At 38.2% G+C, this 20,898-nt stretch overlaps 1 protein-coding gene across 1 annotated transcript in view; it reads left to right on the top strand.

The window, feature by feature from the left end:
* Nucleotides 1-16,403, top strand: part of Ttll7 (tubulin tyrosine ligase like 7) — a 114,675-nt gene extending 98,272 nt beyond the window's left edge. Inside the window, exons 20-21 of the mRNA XM_021195961.2 lie at nucleotides 969-1,142; nucleotides 12,168-16,403. Of these exons, the coding sequence (XP_021051620.2) occupies nucleotides 969-1,142; nucleotides 12,168-12,288 (295 nt within the window). The 3' untranslated portion in view covers nucleotides 12,289-16,403. The remainder of the gene's footprint in view (nucleotides 1-968; nucleotides 1,143-12,167) is intronic.
* The last annotated feature ends 4,495 nt before the right edge of the window (nucleotides 16,404-20,898 follow it).

The following is a 20,898-nucleotide window of genomic DNA, read 5'->3' on the forward strand; positions in this document are numbered from 1 at the left end:
ACACTTTTTAGTGTGTAAAAAAATTTTTTTTTATATATTTCAAATACATACTTGCCACCAAAGGTTGAAAATTGAGTCTTTGAATTTCCCGTTGGGATTCTGTTTTCTTTTGTTTTCAGGAAAAATGATTTTTCCTTATTATTTTTTTCTTTGTGAAAACCAACCTATTCTTTCCTCTGAGGGTTACACAGATTGGTTATTGTTAAGAGAAACTTGAACCATTATGAAATTTCAAGCCACTTTCCCCCCAAGGTTTGTACAGCATCCCCCAACCTCCATCCTTGCTAAGGTATGTCTGAATTAAGCCTTCATGACTAACTTGGGATTTGCTAACAGTAGCACACAACAGTGAGGCTTTCCAGGATGATAGGAGCTGTTCCCACTGTGGAGCAGCTTCCCTGGAAGAGGGAGGATACCGGCTCCTGTGTGTGGGTGAGCACCTGTTGGGATACATCACTGCAAGAGCTCACACCTGTGCCGAGGAAGCTCAAGGGATGGATAGAGAGGGAGTATTGTGCACGGGGTGCTCATAATCAAGGGGTCAAACTGAGTTTCCTAGAGCAGGGTGGCTATAAATCAAATCATGACAGCTTTATCATCTCTTTGGTTCTAGTATTATGTTAAGTATAAAATTAAAAAAAACCCAAATCCTAGAATACCTAAATTAGATTTATAGATACTTTAATATGGAATACCTTCACAGTTTAAAAGCAGGCAGGAGTCATTTTGTTAGCTATTCAAGTTGGTAGCACTCACACAGCCTTAAAGAGAAATCCTGTCATCATTTGGTTTTTAAAAAATGAAGACTAATTTCCCAATTTGTATCTCTTATAAACTTTTCATATTCACTCTATATATGAAGGGCCATTTCCACCTTCTTGCCCAGTTTGCCTCTCAATAACTGATGTGGCTGGTTGACAAGATTTTTAACAGTGAACATGAAGTCATGTCTGTTTCTATGCCAACAGAACCTCTTGGGAGAGCATCTTCAGTAAGAGCCCTGAGGTGGTGACTCCCCTGCAGCTCCAGTGTTGCCAGCGCCTGGTGGAGCTTTGCAAGCAGTGCCTGCTAGTGGTTTACAAATACACGACGGAAACAAGAGGACCCATCTCAGGCATCGGTCCTGACTGGGGGAACTCCAGGTATGTTTTACACTCTCAGATCCGGTGAGTTTTATGTAGATGCGTGTGGCTTAGCACAGCTTGAAATGGACAATCTTTTAAAATTAGGAGTTTGTTTTTTTAATGCTTACATAACCAGGGGATCATCTAAAACTGAAAATACATCAATGCTATAATCTAGAGAATAGATTTTATTTGCACAGTCTTTGTTTTTAAGAGACTGAACAAGCACAGAAATCATGACCCTACAGGCGGTAGATGCAAGGTGAACAGAAACAAGCGTATTTGACTTACATATTCTTGTTTCCAAAAGCTGGGTAAGAACACTCCAATCTCTTGGAATAAAGTTAATTATTGTTCCCTAATAGGGACATTTCAACATTCATCCTTGAGAACAATACAGTTTAGAAGGTGCCTTTGGTTTGATTTTATTATCTAGCGTGCCTCTACCGAGACATTGCCACGCCAACCAGCAGGATACAAATTTTTGTAAAGTTCTGTTTCAAAATCGAGTTTCATGCCTGTCTAGTTAAAACACGTAGTTTTTTGAAGTAGGAAACACAAGAACAGGCAACTGTTCAGCTGCAAGAATATGGAGTAAACAAGTAGTCCGTCCCAGACTTTTCCAACTCAGTCACAGCACCTCGTAGAACTAAAGATGAATAGTGACTTCCGATATCTGTTGCTGTTTGGTTTAACCAAGGGAAATTGAACCCAGGGTCTTGCACAGGATAGGCAAGTTCTCTATGCACTGAACTACCTTCCCAACCTTTGTCACGTTAACTTTATTACGCAAATGTTGGAGCGCTACTTACACTAGAAGAATGTGAGTTGTGAAAAGAAAGTCATAGTCTAAAAATAGTCAGGGAGTAGGTTAAAACATAGAGAGCAGATGGAATCCCTAGACATAGATGTAGTAGACCAACCTCAGAGAGGACATGGAAGCCCTCTCTCCACAACAGTGACCCACGACCACCAAGCGGATTGGAATAGCGTTCTCAGAAGGGACCAACACACATGCGTGCCCTAGACTTTGTTTTTTGTACACTGCGTAGGATGTTTAACATGTTTTATCCCTTCTGCATGTAGTAGCTTAATGATCATAACAGTTCTAGAGATAGAGTTAACTGTGAGTATTTTAAAGTTATATTGCACAGTTTTAGCAGCAAATAAAACTTCCATTATTGCTTTCATCTGATTTAAACAAATGATAGCTATTGTGTTGATGTGCCAGCCCAGAAATGAAGAGCCTTTTCTTTAGGGGTCTAAGCACTATGACGTGTCAATAAACACATCATCATCATTCCTACCCACGTTCAGACCCCTTCATTTACAGGAGACGGGTTTCAAAGTGGAATTTTACTGACAAACCTTACTGGGGAAGTGACGGAGCTGACTCCTGTGAGTTTTCTAATGCGCAATTAAACTTATCCTCTCAAAGGCAGAGCTGGATCAACACTAAGTTTCTACTACCATTGCCTAAGAAGTTTAATTCCTTCCATGAGGGCTAGAGGGCAAGTGAACATATGGTTTCTTTGCAGAAGGGCTAATCCAGGCAAGCTTGTGTCCTCCTCTTAAATCCACTGGCCAGATAAAGCAGTTCTGGAGAGAGGTCAGGGCATAGGGAGTGTTAGCTCTTCATGGAACCCAAGGAGTGGAGGAAAATAAGCATTTTAGTGCAACATCTAGCTACTAAAACTCAGGTGGATGCCATGGCAACTGAAGAGCGATACCTTTCATGGGAAAATGAGTCTATAACATTCTGTTCTATAGAGTTTAGCCATTAATGGGTTAATTACTTCTATTTACAAAGTATACCTGACAAATATACATGTGGATGTATATGTGTAAATTAATTACAAATAAGAGCGTATGTAAGTATGAATGTAACATATGCATTCATGTATTAAGCTTGAGCACTTTTATGAGGAGATATATCTTTGGAAATTTTATCTAAAAAAAAAATCAAAAGGGAGACAGTTGACACTGCCCAGTTCCACAGACCTATGCATAACATGATATTGAACAATAATTCCTAAGAAGGTTTAAAGATTATATGCAAGAAAGTGACTTCTGACCTTGAAACCTTATAAAAATAACACACTGATAGAGAAGACACAGCACATGCATGTCTCATAATAACCAAACAGCTAGAGTTGGTGTAGGAACTAGGACTTTCCTTTGGAAACATGCACGTGCCTGTGCACTCTCCAGGACACTGACGTTTGGGGCCAGCTTGATGCTCCTCTCAACTGAAGTTGGTAAACTGTGGGTTCTCTGACTGCTTTGTGGTGTCTAGGTTTATATGGGTTCACTGCCAACCCCACCTTGAGAATGGAAAAAGAGAACTTAGTTTCTCTTTAAGACTATTTACCTATCTTTGATATCAAGAACTAAACAGAGCTTTCATAACAAAGGATAAAAATGTTCCTTCTCACCTAGCGACATAAATGGAAAGTCCAAAGCTATATATTAGCAAACTGAAACAATGTTAGCTAGAGCTATCCACCTTCTGCTTGAAGCACTCACTCGTGGTGGATTCCATAACCTGGAGAAGTGATAGCAGTCTTTTGCTACCTAATAGAACAGCCAAGCACAGAGATGGCCGGGACATGGCCGAGCATAGGAGTGTTTATGCTGGGTATGTCAGGCCTTGGGTTTTGCCCATAGTATCGCTCCCTGTTTCAGGTTCAGAGAAATCACTTTACCAAATTTAGTTATACTTGTGATTAGAACACTGTTCATCCAGCCAGAAAAAGAAGAGAAGGAATTTCTGAAGTCCAGTGCAGCCTAACTGCAGAAGCCACATAACAAACATGCCTTAACACCCAGGCTTTCCTTCCTACTCCAGTGAGGAAGAAGCCAAAGCTGTCTGGTACACCGACTCCTGTGCAGCCTTATAACTGAAGGGCCTACCAGTACCAATGACAAAGACGGGTATAAGGCCTCAGGTTTGAAATGGAGAACCAGTAAAGAAATCTGGGCTCTTAACGGATCTGTAGAGAAACAAGATAACTTTAATATCTTGATGAAATCAGTCAGTCTAAGAGAGTAAATTATTATTTTTTTATCAACAGAGAGACAGAAGATGAAAGTGTAAGTGCAACATCAATACCTTGAAATAATTTCTAATAATTAGGAATAAAGATATATAAGGTCCATATTCAGGAAAATGTAAAAGTGGAAACATAAACTTTAATAACTAAAATCATCCTTATAATGTAATTTTCTCTCAAATTGTCCTGTTCAGCAGTGAATCCAATGTAATCTTAATATTCTTTGCAGCATATTTCTGTGTTTACTTATTTTTGGTAGCAGAAATATTAGTTCTGAGCTTGTCCTAGCCTTTAAAATACAGAAGAAAAAAGAAAAATAGTAAAGACAACCACTTGGAGGAAAACCTTTAACCAAGATAAGTTAAAATGATGCAAAGTTAGCAAGCAGGTGGACCAGTGGAACTCCTGTGGAAGGCCATGAGCCGGCCCACACATATGTAGAGACTTGTTTTATAACAAAGGGGACCATGTTCTTTTTAGCAGGTGAGGAAAGGAAGATTACTCATACGTCAGGCTAGGAGAGTTGGATTTCTAAGTAGTCAAGAAAAGACCACCAACTTTACTCATTAAGATGATGAGCTAAGACGGCAGTCATAAAGATAAAAAGGAAAATTTCCAAGGAAAATTTGGGAGAATATCTTCATGGACTTGAGATGTATAAGTGCCAATTAGAAAAGTGTTAATCCTAATAAAAAGATGGATGTATTTTTATATTAAAATTAGGTACATATATGAATAATTATCAGGACAGCCTATTTAAAATGATAAAAATGAACAAAAAGCTAAGAATAGAGAAAGATGCCTGCAATCCGTATATCATATGAGAAAGTTGTGTTACAAGGCGTGGGGGGGGGCAGTGCAGGACTGTAATCCCAATATGCAGTGACAGAGGTATATGCAGAGAAGCAGGAGTTCAAAACCAGCCTTAGCTATATAGCAAGTTCAAACCAGGGTTACATGAGACCTTATCTCTGAACAAAAAAGCAAAATACAAACAAAAATAAAATCTGGTAGAAATTCCATGTGAATTCTTACAACTTTTAGGAAAATAAAAAAACCAACCAATCAATCAACCAAACAAAACCCAAACCACTTAATGGAAAATTGGTGAGGAAAAGTTTGAAAAGGGGGCAGTAAACATATAAGAATGTATATAAGCAAATTCGTATTCAAGTCATTGCATAATAATAGAAGAAAGCATCCATAATGCTGCACACCACGACTGCCAAGAACACCAAGAAATGAGAATTACCTTTATGACAGCAAACAGCAACAATGGTGACAGTTGAGCATTGCATATGGGACTCTGCCACTTCTTAGCCTCTGTGCCAGTAATTTTCCAGTAGAAATGCATACACATGAACACAAGATACCCTTGCCACAATAGTTATGGTATGATTTACTCATAATACTTTTTTAAAAATTAGAAACAACCTAAGTATACAACAGAGGAATGGATACATATTCTATAGCATCACACAATGAAATAACATTCAGTACTGGTAAGGTTTACCTGCATATACAGGGACATAGGCTCAAATATAAAGTGGAACAAACTTATTCAGGAACAAAGGAATATAGATTTTGTCTGATCGTTAATGAAAGTAAAGAAGAAGCAGATACAGTCTTTAAGGAAGATGGATTTGTATGGGAAATAAGGATATAAGCGGCACAAAGACCAAGATGGGCTTAAGTGCCCAGGGAAAGAGGGTGCTGTAACTCTGAGCTCAAGGATTCTACAGCTGCCCAGATGCCCAACATGGTAGCTTTATACAAGCAATCATTTCAGAATGCCTATAAACTGAATGTCACGGTCAACGTTCCTTTCTGAATGTGTGTTATACTTTGCAATTAAAAAATTGCAAGCACAAGGTATCATTAATGTCCCGAGGCTACAACAAGGTATGTTGATCTCAGGCAAAGGGCAGTCTTACTTGAGGGAGAGATGTTCAGGACATATCAGTTCTAAGGAATAGGCATCTATGTATATTCTCAGTGGTTCTCAGAGATCGGCAGGCCAGTAATCATTGGATTTCTTGAGAGTTGAGGAAACAGGTTTCATGTTAGTAGCATGTGACACAGTGGGTGTTTGACAATAGACCCCATTCTCTTCCCTTTTAAACCAACGTTGAAGTTATAAGGTACTTCGTAACAGATGGCTGCTCTCAAGCAGAGATGTACTATGACAGATATGGGAAGTTGAAAGGCCTAGACTTTGCTACTGAGGATGTGAAGTGGTATGGCTGCTTTGGAATGCAGTATGATATTTTCTCAGAAAGGTAAATATAAATAAATTGCACATGTGACCCAGAAGTGGCAACTGTATGCACAGGCCCGAAGGCACGGAAGCCAGGCTTCTAGATACTTGCACACCAGTGTGGACAGCGCCTGTCTTACAGAAGTAGAGACAGAAGCAACTCAACTATCTGCCATCAATAAGCGAGAGTGTGAGCAGAAGGTGAGGTCATACAGTGGAATATTAGCCATGAAACAAAGAAATCCAGTGCACGTTACAAAGGAGAAGCATGGCAAACCCTCCCAGCATGTAAGCAGACACGAATGGCATTTGTGATGCCATGTGTAAGTGTAACAGTCAACTTAATAATCAGGGAATAAAATTGAAGTTTCCTGGGTAGGAGAGGGGGGAATGAAAAAAAAGCATTTTTTTTTTATATAAATTGAAAAAGAACCTTTCCATGCATTTGATCATGTTTTTCATCTCCCTAATCCCTCAAACATCCCCACCCACCCAACTATGTTTTCCCTCTCTCTTTAAGAAGCAAATCAAAACAAAACCACAAAAAACAAAAGACCAAGAATCACACACAGAAAAACCCACAACAATGAGAATTAGTATGTCCAAGCAGACGTTTTGACAATAGAAACACTGCTGAGTTTGTTTTGTGTTGTCCTCCTCTGCCTGGGCATGTGGCAGACCCTGAGTGTGGTTAACACACCCAGTGAGGCTCCACTGGGGGAAAACTAAGTTTTCCTCTGCCAGTGGGTATCAACTGCAGGTAGGTTCTTGCTTAAGAGTGAGAGTCTGTGTTCACTTTTCTCCCGCTTGAACCTGCCCAGGCTTTGTGCACGCTGCCACAGTCTCTGAGTTCATATGTGCATCAGTCCTGCTGTGTCTGGAAGACACTCTTTTCTCAGGGTAACCCATCACTTCCTGCTCTTAACAACTGTTCTGCCTCCTCTTTTATATATTCCCTGAGTCTTGAGGGGAGGAGCTTGATGATGGAAGAGAGATAGCATCTTCAGATAGTGTTGACCAAACAGGACGAATGCATGTAAATAGAATGCAAATAGAATCATATTTATCACCCACCCTGTGAGAAACTCAACTCCAAACAAATACACTGAATCTGATAGAGGAGAAAGCAGTGCTTGAGCTCATCAGCCAGGAAAGGACTTCCCAAACAGGACACTGATAGCTCAGGCAGTAAGGACTAACAGTTAGAAAATGGGCCCTTATCAAGCTTCAACACTTCTATATGGTAAGACACTATCAGTTGGATAAAGTGGCTTCCTACCGACTGGGACAAGATCTTTACCAATATGATAGAAGGCTCTTATCCAAACATATAAAGAACTAAAAAAGGCAGACCATCAAGAAAACAAATAGCCTAATGTAAAAAAAAAAAATGGGGACAGAACTAATTAGACAGTTCCCCCAAAGTTAAACACACATGGATGTGAAACACATAAAAAAAAAAAATGTTCAACATCCTTAGCCGTCAGGCAATGCAAATTAAAACTACTTTGAGATTTCATTGTAGTAAATCAAAATGGCTTAGATAAGTCAAACAAATGACAGCTCATGTCGGTGAGGTTGATGAGAAAGGGGAACATTTATCCATTGCTGGTGGGAGTGCAAACTTGGACAGCTACAGTAGAAGTTAGTGCTGTGATTCTTAAGGAATCTGTACCTCTAGGTGTACCTCACGATCCAGTTATACTACACTTGGAAGGATCCCCAAGGCTTCTGCGTCTTACTCGAGAGGAACCTACACATTCATGTTCCTGATAGGCAGGAACTGGAAGCATCCTAGATGAGTAACAGGAAATTGAGTCACATTTGTACAGTTGAGTGTTATTCAGCTGTTTGAAAAAACGACATCATAAAACTCATAGGTAAATGGATAGAACAAGACAAAAAAAAAATCCCCATCCTGAGAGAAGCAACGTAACCCCCCACCCTCCCGGACACCCTCCCCCCACCAGGGACAGATCCTGTGTCTTTTCCTTTTATGTGGATGCTAGCTTCACGCCTTTGCTATGTGTGGTAAGAGAAGAGGCTCTTCCCAGAATAGTCTTGCCTGGCACTTAACTTAGGGTTTGATGTGTGCCAGGCAAGTTCTCTCACCAATGAGTTCCCGGACCCAAGCTGAGGAGAAGAGAAACTAAGAAAATTCGTAAGTGTAGAGATTTGTTTTGGTGTGTGGCGGCAGGCTTCTAGAATTGCAGGTGGTTATGTAAGATTAATATACTTAACATACTGAGTTTCATATCCCAAATGATAAGAATAAGTATTTCTATGTCACAAAATTTCAAGTCAGTAAGAAAAGTCCTCCAAAGGACAGGGCACATAGTCTGTTGAATTCTATTTACAGTCCTCAAACCAGGAACCTGGGTTCACCTGAAGGAGTTCAGGGGACTTTGTCCTACTACAGGGAGATGCTGGAAGGTGAGTGTCACATGTTCAAAGTGAATTCCCTATGAGTTTTGGATTGATCAGTATTCTGTGGATCACCAGAATTAGCAGTAAGATAGCATATAAAATTCTATAGCAATCCGGAATTTTCAAAGTATGCATCCCTACGTCTACATTGTGGGCATTCAAGGATGACCACACCCTGCCTTCCGAATGAGGAGTATGGCTCTGGTCTGAAGTGAATGAAGATGCTCTGATGTACTGCTCCTGGGTACCAGTTAGCTATGAGTTACCCTGGTAAAGAAAAAAAAAAAAAACTAAGATAAAAGCCACAAACTTCTTCATATTTTTGGTACTTATATGAACTCTTCAGGTGTAGTCTATAAATTCACTTCCTCAAGACAGTCTTCCTGCTTAAAAAAATCAAATTGAATTATTTAACTCCAACACAACAACAATTTAAAAGTAATCTTTGCTGTTGAGCTACTGGGGAGTCTCCCAGGAGATATTAGTGGAGACTTCAAGGCAAATAACTCATGCTGTGCTCCATGGTGCCTTGCAATACCCAGGGCATCTGCTGTGGGCAGTGTTTCTGCAGTATAATTTCATTAGCAAGTTCATGATGCACTTCTCTCTCTCTTTTTCAAGTCCAAAAGAACAGTTTCTTAGTAATTTCCACTTGTATTAAGAAGTTGGGGTTTATGGCATATATACCAGCACTGTTCTTCCTAGGGCTTTCCATCCTTCATGTTTCTGGAAGCACATGGTAACTGCATACGTGTTTTATGATGACAAGTATCTCGAACTATCATGACCAAAATGTTCAGCCCTGGACAGCAGCAATCCCTTAGATGTGCAGAGGGCTCTGAAACTAGCAAGTCCCTTCACTAGCTATGTGGCAAAGGGGGAAAACATTTGACCCTCTGTGCTTCATAAAGTTTATTCATCCTTAAAACGTTGTTAGCAGTGACATTTACTTAGATAATTGTTATTTGAATCAAATGTTAATATTTATAAAGAGATTAGAAGTGTCAATCTATAAAATACTATTCAAGTAATTATTTAGTATTTAATAAATTACCAAGGATCCTGTACTTTATGGTGCTATATTCATTTTTTTATGTGATAAGTAGAGCTTTTGTAAGGCTAGGTATGGTATATCCCAACTCCCAGGAAGCCGAGGGCAGAAAGATTGTGGGTTTCTGAGCTAGTGAGAGAAAATAGAAAAACATTTTTGTGAATGTTGCTAAAGTGTCAATAGCACTGATTTATTGAAAACTAAAATTTTAACTGGAAGGTTGGTTGTCAAAATGGCTCAGTGGATAAAATATTTACCACACAACCATGAAGACCTGAATTTAGATCTCCAGAATTCTCAGAGAAGCAAAAATTCAGCAGGTGTAATGGCCACCTACAATTCCAGAACCTAGGAGGGAGAGGACTTCGGGACAAGCTGTCTAGCTTGTGTACACATGCATGTGCATACATGTGCATGCACACATACACATACCCATGAGCACACACATGCATGTAAAGTGAAGGCTGTTTACTGCATCATTCCTGATGCATTTCTCAGAGACTAGAGTAGCTCCCACCAGTGTTGGCAGTAAGTGTTGATCAAGCACCTTAGTTTATTTTGCACCTTGCCCTACATAAGAAGGGAAGTTTTTTTTTTTTTTAATGGCAAAACATATCAGATTAATCATTAAGACATCACCAGCTCTTGACATCATAATTAATCCATATAAATTACCCTAGTGATATTAAGAAAATAATTTATATAATCTGTGATGTGAGAAATCAGTTGTTTCATTATTCATCACCCATTCTGGAATTTTGATTTAATTTAGTTTGTTGTGTATTATTTTACTGCTCTATTAACTTAATGATTGGAGCAATTATTTATAGTTTGTGATATTAGGTAACAGATTTAGTAGGTATTACTATTCATGATGAAGTAATATTTATGGGTATTATGGAAAACTCTATTTTAATCTGAATGCTGTTTGCAGTTTGATTATAATGGATTCTTTTCTTTTTCTAAGATTCACAAGAAACAATGGTAAATTTACTTCCCCATTAATATAGATGTATCCTAATTCTCACATTACTGTACACAGAATAGACAGCTGACAGCTCTTGCCCCTCATTCTGTTTCTTCTCTGTTCATTTATGATGCGGTCCCTAGAGGACTCCAGTGTGCAGAGACAGAAGTGAAGCAGCTGACACTGCCCTGTCATTTGCTTAGTCTTTCCAAGACCACATCTAATTCGTGGTCTTCTATTGTCACATCTGTGACTGAAGATTCATCATGCTTATCTTTGTCCTGACTTTACAGTACATTGTTCAAGTCATTACTATAACTTAGTCTTTAGATGCTATGGTTAATTTCCGTGTGTGTGTGTGTGTGTGTGTGTGTGTGTGTGTTAAATTCCATAGATATGGATTTCCTTGGCCATTCATCTCCTGCCTTATAGATTGGACTGACAAAAATCTTATCAAGGTTTTAACAGAAGAAGATGATATGGATGTACAACTTATATGTAATTCACAATTTTCAACGCTTGACATTAAAAAGAAAACAAGGTTCAGTTTCTTGACAAATGGGACCTGAATTGGCATAAATTTACTTATATCTTTATTACTAATTGTGAATATTTATATTTTTATTGTGTAAAAATTGTTAGCATCCTGGTGGATACGTTACATAGCATATATACATAGTATCTCATCTTTCTAAAGTGACAAAGTGGTAATAATTACATATTCAGCTATATATTTGACTGCATGGTTACATACAACTTTAACCATAAACTCTGACTTGTCTAAGAATACAAAGTTTCAACTTAATGTTTTAGATGAACTTTAGTTATGATGAATCAGTGATACATTGTACAGTTAGGGTCCATGGCTCTATATCTTTGAAACAAATGTTAGTGTGGATTGCCAAGTTCTCCATGAAAATCATTTGCAAAAGGCTTAAGATGCCAATATGTGTGCTTCTATATCACACATTTTAAAGAGATATTTCCTTGGCTCTATATGTTGCTTTCACATACCAACAGTGAATTGTTGATGTGAAGCAGTAAGCAGTGGCCTGATGCTTGAGTTTAATGAGGATAGCATGTCGGATCATACTAACTTCATGTTTTTGTATCTGTGAGTTCAACTTTCTGAAGTTGTTTTAGGATGAAAATTGTTTATGAATTGTATTGTTGTGATAGCAACAGTTTTCAGATAAGATAGGTAAATAATTAGTTATACCGTCCTTTCTTGAGTGATGTTGACATTAAAGTTTTTACAATGATCTAATTTTTTTAACTACCTTTTTAGGTATTTGCTACCAGGAAGTACCCAATTCCTTATGAGGTCACCACTGTACAACATGAAATATAATTCACCCGGAATGACTCGCTCCAATGTTTTGTTTACGTCCCGCTATGGCCGCTTGTGAAACTGAATGGAAGATTGCCATGGGCTTGCTTAATAGCAATTCATTTATTTTCTCCAGTTGAACCTTAAGGAAGTGACCCTTATATGCTGTTTTATGTATATATGTCATATAAGTGTGTGAAGTAAATACACACATGCACTCAAGTAACATATAAATATATATATTTATTATATGTAAGAAAAATTAGCAGAAAACTGAATATAAGATTTAACCTTTCTGGAAATGTAATAAACCATGTTAAAGTTGTTTACACAAATACGCAAATGTGTAGATTTGCTAGGTTTATAATTAATTACTTCCTACTAGAAATGTTATTTTTGCTGCAGAGTTGATCCTGAAGCTCCCATCATAGTGTTATAAATTATTTTCTAGATAATAGGTCTTTCGACTTGAGAAAACACTGATAGTATCTTATTACTTCTCTCACTATTAGTAGTTATTTAATAGTGAAACATAAGACTTAGATGCCTGGGGTTGGCTTGATGATAGGGTTAGGATCAAACAGGTTTGTTGTTACTATAGCACACTGTAAAGTTCTAGAAAATAGCCCGCCTGACTCTCCAACATTTTACTCCCCTAGGTGGGAATTTAGCTGCTTGTTCTAGTGCACATTTTCAGTAAAGGTTTGGTAAGATCACGAATCATGCAAAAACGAGAGGCAATCCAGTGGATTAAGAATAAAATGCAAACATGCTTTAATGTGACTCTTCATGGGGAGTCCCATTGAGAAGAATGATGATGGCAGGGACAGAAATTTGGTTGTATGACTTCTGTGTCACTTTCCTTTGGAAAGTATATCATTGATGGGCCTATGCCTCTCAGCATTGAGGCCAATTTACCTCACAAAGTCCAATAAGAGTAGTTTCCTCATTTCTCCTCAGAAAAGAATCCAAAGACTCTGAAGAGTCCAGTGAGTCCAGGTCACAGAATTGGTGTCATCCGGAGGGAGTCTTTATTCAGAGTTCAGTATAAAGTTGTCTTCCTGTCCAGCGGCTTCATGCTTGTGCTTCAGAGCAACATGCTCCTCATCTTCCGTGCCGTCTGAAAACCAATGTGTGCTCTCGGGTTTCCATACAAATAGAGACATATTCCCTATGGCTCTGTGAACCCAGAAAATACAATATTTGCTGAAACTTCCCTCCAATGATTTCTCTCATACATGTTAAGTTTCTGCAAAACTCAGAATATTTGCCACCTTCTTACATTTTTACGTCTGTTCCCCATAAATGAAGAAAGGACTCCAAAGTTGCAGTAAGAGGTCTTTTGGCCTGGTCTCATTCAAAGCTGGATGGATGGTGACCCGAAGTTGTAAGATTTAAGTATTTTGTTTTAAAAACTACCTTTGAAGAGTATATTTTAAAACTGTAATATTCATTTGGCACACACATTACGGGCAGCTACTTAAGTTCTTTATGGCTGCCTACCCACATGCATTCCAGTAGAGACTTTTCTTACTGGAAGCATCCCACAGAATTTTGTCTTATGTTTTTGAGAGAGAATAAAGCCTCCAGACCAAGTAGATGAATGAGCTTGGTACTTAGGAGTCCATATTGTGGATTCTTCAACATGGCAGAGAGTCCTTAGAATAACTGATGCAAATACTGGAACACTTCAGGACTTTTATGGAAATAATGAACAAAGCAGCCCCTTTTGGGGTTTATTTGTAGCCATATTTGTTTTTAATTCATGATTTAAAAATCAGGGAGGAATAAAAGAAAAAAACGTGAAAGTCATGGATATGTCACTTAAAGTGATTGGTAAGTGATACAACCCAGTTTGTTGGCCATTCACTTTGTCTTAAATCACAAATGATCATTTAATCGCATAGAGTATATACTTTGAAACTTCTATCACATACTAGGAAGGAATTTTCATTAAAAAAAGGGGTGGGGGGAGATGTCCACATAAGGGAATTCTCACCCTAGAAAGAGTAAATGGAAATACAAAAGCTGCCAAGCATTTGTGAAAGACCATTTCCTTATCTATCCAAGCAAGGCCTTGTTTTGAGCACTAGAATTTCATTGCCTATATTTTCCTGTTGGGACAAGTGGGGTAGGATGAAGTGTTGCAGGAAGCTGTGTGCTCATTTTTTATGTGCATTACCTGGGGTGCTGTGAACTGTGGTTGTCATAGCACCATCCCCTAATGAGCAGCCATGGGAAGATATGATAATGAACCGTGGGAGTCTCAGGAGGCCACAGACAGGTATTGGGGTTATAGAATACTCTTTAGTTTGTTTTTTTTTTTAAATCAATTTCTTATGCTTATACTTAAAACACATCTGCAGTAGAGGCAGTGTAAATCTCTCTTTAATAGAAGAGAAAGAAAATTCCAGAAGCTAGTTAATTTCATCAGGGTTTTTCTTTTTTCCCCTTAGAATGGATTTTGGTTTACCTACAAGGAAGGGGATGAGAATAGACCTGCAGTATAGATGGCTGTTTGGTTTATAGCCAGGTTGAAATGCTTCCCCAAACTAAGATACGGATGTCACCCCATTTATCTAAGTAGTTACCTGCTTGTTTTACTTCCTCACCCGCAAACAGAATCTAAAGGTACAGTTTAGTTTTCACTCGAGTAAGCCAGCCTTGAGGGTTTGAAACTGGCAAAAGACCCTGTTGCAATATGAACATTTAAGTTGTATATGGAGCACAGCGGGGAGCAACTCCGTTGTCTGTAAAATGCCAGGGCTTGCCTAAATTAGATGAAGTTTTTGTTACTGTCTCTAAAGTTCAAACCAAACCAAAACCAAAGCCCTTTCTTTCACCTGCTATTTATGCATACATAGAGAACAAGTGCCTCCCAGACATCAGGAAAATGATTTCCTTCAGATTCTTTCGTTAACTTGGATAGTAGATGAGACTGGGATCATGCTGATGTGAAATTGTAGATATCTGAATAGGAATTCAATGCTTTCTTCCTTAACATGTCAATGATATTCTGTGTAAACATTATCTACAAACTTAAACTTATGCAATACACACTATTCAAAAATGCCAAAAATGATAGCTGCATACATGCCATTACTTAATCTTCTATAAAGCACTTACTCATTCTTAAATATATATTCTTTTAAAAATAGTAAATACCTCAAAAGTGACAGAAAATTCCTTTCTTCTCTATTTAGCAATTGCTAGTTTACATTCAGAATCTCATGTACTTGGTTCTAATCACTAAACAATAATAAAAATATAACTATACAATTAACGTTCTTGTGACCTGGTGATTTTTGGACATTTACTTTTCTCTTTAAATCGAGAGCTTTAAGTGTAAAGGGCCATGATATCTACATATTAATTATTAGCTATTTAATTGTTTTGAACAATTTCAATGTTGGCTTATAAGTAAATGAAAACTGTGGAAATATATTCATAAAGCAATTGATTCCTCACATTGCTTTCTCTCTCTCCTGTTCTCCTTCTTTAAATTCACTTTGAAGCTTTAGCTGTGCATGGACAAAGTAAAGAAAAGAGAGAAATATTGCCTTTTAAATGATGGTCTTCCTTGAAATTTTATGATGGTGTGTTTTTACCCAAGCAACAAAAACACTTTGATGGAATATTAGGTCAATTCAGTTTGCCGAGAACTTTAGGAACAAGGTTGAAGTCTATAAGCCTAAAGCACACACAGTGTGAAATTTACTCAGGTACTCACTGTGATACCAAGAGGGGTGTGTCATCTTGGAAGATCTGTATAAGACTTCTGCTTTATCACTACTTAAGAACTCGAAAGCTCTTGCTTTGACAAACATATCACTCAACAGACTAAGCACTTCTAAATTAGTAAGAAGGCTTGCCTTTGAAAAGTGGTCAGATAATCATTCTATTTCTTTCAAAGGCTACCAACCATTTTTGGTCCATGAGGTCATATAACAACTACTCTACATGCTATAGCATCTGAATTTTAATGGAGTCTGAATTTGAGGGTGAGAGAATACATTTGCTAACATGAATCATGGGCCAAATTATCCCTGTGTGCTTTGCTTCCTATATATGAATGCAAATGTTACAAAGATGTGCTTGAAATGTCAACAAAGTGTGCAGTTGGCATTGCCATGGCATGATCTACCATGTGACACCTGTATGGTGAACCTACTTCAGTTACTATAATAAAAATGTCAACACATGAAACCTATGGTATCTCATCATTTGGCTTGTTTTTACACATGTATTTGCACACACAATGCTGATTTCAGTAGAAGAGGAGATGGGCAACCAATTAAGCAAGCTGAACTGAGCTTTCAATTTGATGAAGATATTTTCACGATAATTTTTTTTTTTTTTGCTGCTGTGTACTCTAGGGGAAGGGCCACCTGCTGTTAAGAGTCAGATCAAGAAAAGAAAACTGTCAACTTCTCTCCATTGAATGGGAAAACAGAGTTCTAAAAGTCAGTAGTAACAGTTTAATGTCATTACATAATATAATAATTATATTATCTCAGGCATGAATTTCATGCTTTAGGAATTTATAATTTTATCATTTGCTAGCAATATTCAAACCATCAAAATGAAGAACATTTTGTCTTGTTGCTGCTCATTGCATTGTTCTTTGAGATGTTTATAACAAATTTGGGATGGTTTTCCTTCATTTGTGTGATTTGCTGGAGAAGGAACTCAAAGTCCCATGCGCAGTTGGCAAGGAATCCACGTTGAGCTGTACCCTTAGACCAGGTGGTTTTCTTTAATGAAAGGATCCAGTCAGATAGTGGATAATTTAACACAGACACACTTGACTTCTCTTATTGACAACCAAATGGTATAGAAATGACTGTATGTACATGTTTATGAATGTGTGTGTGCTTCTCTGTATGTGCGTGTGTATGTAAATATGTGTATATATTTGCATATGTATGTATATGTGTATGTGTTTATGTATGTGTATATGTGTGTATGTCTGTATGTATATATATGTATATATGTGTATATGTGTGTATATGTTCATGAGTTTGCCCACACTCATATGTTGCAGATGCCTGTGGAGGTATTCTCCTTCATTCTTCTTCATCTGTTCCATGAGACAGGGTCTCTCAAACACATCATTTAGCAGATCACGCTCCCTGGACAACAAGTCTAAGGGACCATCCTGTCTCCTCCACCTCTGCTCCCTCCAAAAGGTCAAGGTTACAGGTACACAGGCCATGTTCAGCTTTTGCGGGGGTGCAATGGATCTGAACTTAGATACCTATACTTGTGTAGCAGGTGCTCCCAGTCACTGGGCCCTTGTCTCCCCAGCCCTCAAATTTGACCTTTGAAATATATTTAAAAATATATTTAAAAATCAATATTAATTTTATAAAAAAATTTATAAAATAAATTTATTGATAATGGAAAAAGATGATGTCAGTGTTTGTGGCTTGGTATTTGTTTTATCAAAGAAATCATGTATCAAACCATACACATGTAATTCACAAATATAATTCAGTTTTATTAAAGGTCACAAATCTTTAACTGCAAAATAAAATATCCTGAAATAATTTATGATATTAGAAAACTAAACGTATCATATTCAAAATGAAATGAACCTTAAGGTCTTTTATCAGTGACATAACAAGTTTAAACTAATTTGGAGAACGTTCTTAGTGATTATTCCTCGTACACGTACAGAGGGTGCTGGCAACAGTGCCTGTCACTGTGGTGTGGCAATACTGGAGAAGAAAATAATGAGTGTAAAAGTAGTACATGTTGTACAACTGTCTAGCCCTAAGGTGATCGAGAGGGGACACGACGTTGGCAGCACAGTGCTTGGCTCACACCAGAGAGTCCCTGCGTGCAGTCTGCCACAGCAAAAACAGACTGGACAAAGTCCCAGGAATCTGGGTGGGGGTGGGGAGAGCCTAGAATATGTGTTGGTTCTACACCAAGCTCACCATGGTATCTTGTGCTGCCATGCATTTTCCAAAACTAGTCTTCTATTAAGACGACTTTGGAAAAGAGAAAGCTAAACCTATGTATATACTAGTAAGTAATCAAGACACAATGCATTGCAGTAAATAATGAGGTTATATTTATAGGCAGGGAGAGTCAGACCTGGTGCAGGAAATTTACTAGGCCTTGTCCCTTGGGATTTGGCCATTTGCAGAGACCATTTAAACCTGATTTTCAAGAGCAGTGGCTTGAATCTGCAAGCATGGCCAGAAATAAAATAAGCTTAATGGTACACAAGAATCAGGCAAGACATTTGTAACATAACTGTGATGTGCAAAGGAGTGTAAAGCACTTTAAGAATCATGTGAGGATGCCATCAGAATGACCAATGAAGAGACATTCAACATCTATTGGGTCCTATGTGATAAAGGCTTTTGTCTTTAATGAGATTCCAGCATTGCTCATTGGCAGCCAAGAGCTTCGCATGCTATCTTGGTGTGTATCTAGAAGCACTTGACGGTCATGTGAAATGATATTCTCAAACAAAAGGCCTGCTGCTCATAGATGGAGATGGGATTTATCCAAAGCTTGTCACATTATTTGTGAGACAATATTTATCATGTCAGATGTTTTCTTGTGCCTGTTTTCTTTAGAGAAACACAGTGGCACTTTTCTCAGTAAATTCTGTCGTACTTGTCTTATGCCGTGCAAAAATACCATGGAATTATCTCTCTTTAACAATGTGACAAAGCCACCCTTGGTTGTACTTAAGGAGTATAACTTAAAATGTGGTATCATGGCCTAAGCTGAAAAATTAAGCATTCTTTGTTAGTTTTTAATTTTTAATTATGGGTATGTATGTGTGGGTTTATGTGCACATGAGTGCAGGTACCCAGAGAAACCAGAAGAGGGCATCAGATCCCCTGGAGCTGGAGTGACAGGTGATTTTGTACTGTCTTACATGGGTTTTAGGAAATGAATTCAAGTCCTTTGCAGTAGCAGGACGGCGCTTCCCTGTTGAGCCATCTCTCCAGTCTCCCATACTGAAGGATTTCATGCAGATACCAAAAATACTGACATTAGCATCGACTGGGTAGCAGATTTTTTGGGGGTGAAACTCACCTTCTTGGAACTGTCATCATTTTGTGACTATCTTCAATGATAGAAACTCCGAAGATGAGTAAATGAAGCAGCCCTAAGAATGGGTGCAAGTGGAGACATAGCCTCTGCATAGTCAATCAATTCTGCAATAGCCAACCTTTCAAGGGGAACCACCAAGCATGTGCACTGAGCCTAGCTTTGTTGTAGTGTGGCTGCTGCATTGCTTGCATTAGAACAAGATCCTCTCAAAGATCAAGAATGGAATTAATTCTGAAACCTGCAGCATGCTGTTAGCAGTAAAAATGTTAATCTGCGTGTTTATAATGCATCTGACTTAGAGGAAAGGTATATGACACCGTATATCTGAAAAATCGAGAATATATAAACCTGAACACATTCTAAGGAAACACCATTTCATTTCAGCATATTACCTCATTTTCATTAAAATGATGAAATTGTGAATACAGAGAATCACTTAGTCCTCGGGCTAAAAATAGGTAGATCATCAAAATCTAATATCATTTTAGCTCAAATTGGTATTTGTTCAGTAAATGTTCTTCTTCATAATGTGAAAAGTATAAAGGGAAAATTCAAATTTGGGCAAGAAATAGAGCTTTAAAAACCATACAAACAGCTAATTCTATTGTTTTGCCTTCTGAAGCTGAAGTTATCGGCTTGCCATGAAATGTTTATTGCAAAAAAGAACAAACAGATCCCTCAGAAGTGATCTTGAGTTCATCCAGTACTGCAGCATCTTAGCCTCGGGTTCTTCAGCCAAGTCTTGCTTATATTTGATCTTCGAATTATGTCATCTTTCAGCTTTATTCTACTCACTTCCACCATTTCTCTGTGAAACCCAGCTACATTATCTACAAAAAAAAAAAAAAAAAAAAAAAAAAAAAAAAAAAAAAAAAAAAAAAAAAAAAAAAGAAGAAGAAGAAGAAAGAAAGAAAACAATGAAACCAATCTTGCCGACTTTGATTGTCTTAACTAAAACAGTGAGGCCTCACAGGCATCAGAGCAAAAGTGGGACTGTCCTGCTGGCCAGCTTGATTGTCACCTTAAGACAACCTAACACTACCTGGAAGATGGTCTCATGAGGAACTGTTTGCATTGAGTAGGCCTGTGGTCCAGCCTGTGGGAAATTGTCTTAGTTGTTGCGGAAGCATCTACTTCTACATGGGCAGCACTGTCTTCTAGGGATGGCATCTTGGGCTGTGTTAAGAGAGGAGAAACATAGCTTAGCAAAAGCCTGCATGTGCTCACCTCTCTGCTCTTGACTGTGGGTACGACGTGATCTGTTAGTTCTGCTGCCGCCATTGAGCTTCTAGTAGCGATGGACTGTCACCTGGGATCGTGAGCTACAGTGAGCCCTTTCTCTTCCAGGTTGATTTTTCTTAGGGTATCTTCTTATAGCAACAGAAATGAGGCTAGAATAAGATGACTCCACTTGTGCATCATTAATTCTTTTCTTAGCTACAGGCTTACTTGAATGTGGGCTGGAACGTGCCATAGTTGGATGTGGCTGTTTCCCAAGGGCACATTTATTGTAGCCTTGACTTCAGCGTGCAAAAGGGAGGACTAGTAGAAGACCATTTTGGGTGCTGCCTTCTGAAAGAGTTTAGGCAGTGCTCGTAAGAGTTGGTTA

The sequence above is a fragment of the Mus pahari genome, chromosome 4 (genome assembly GCF_900095145.1).
Source record: "Mus pahari chromosome 4, PAHARI_EIJ_v1.1, whole genome shotgun sequence".
NCBI lineage: Eukaryota > Metazoa > Chordata > Mammalia > Rodentia > Muridae > Mus > Mus pahari.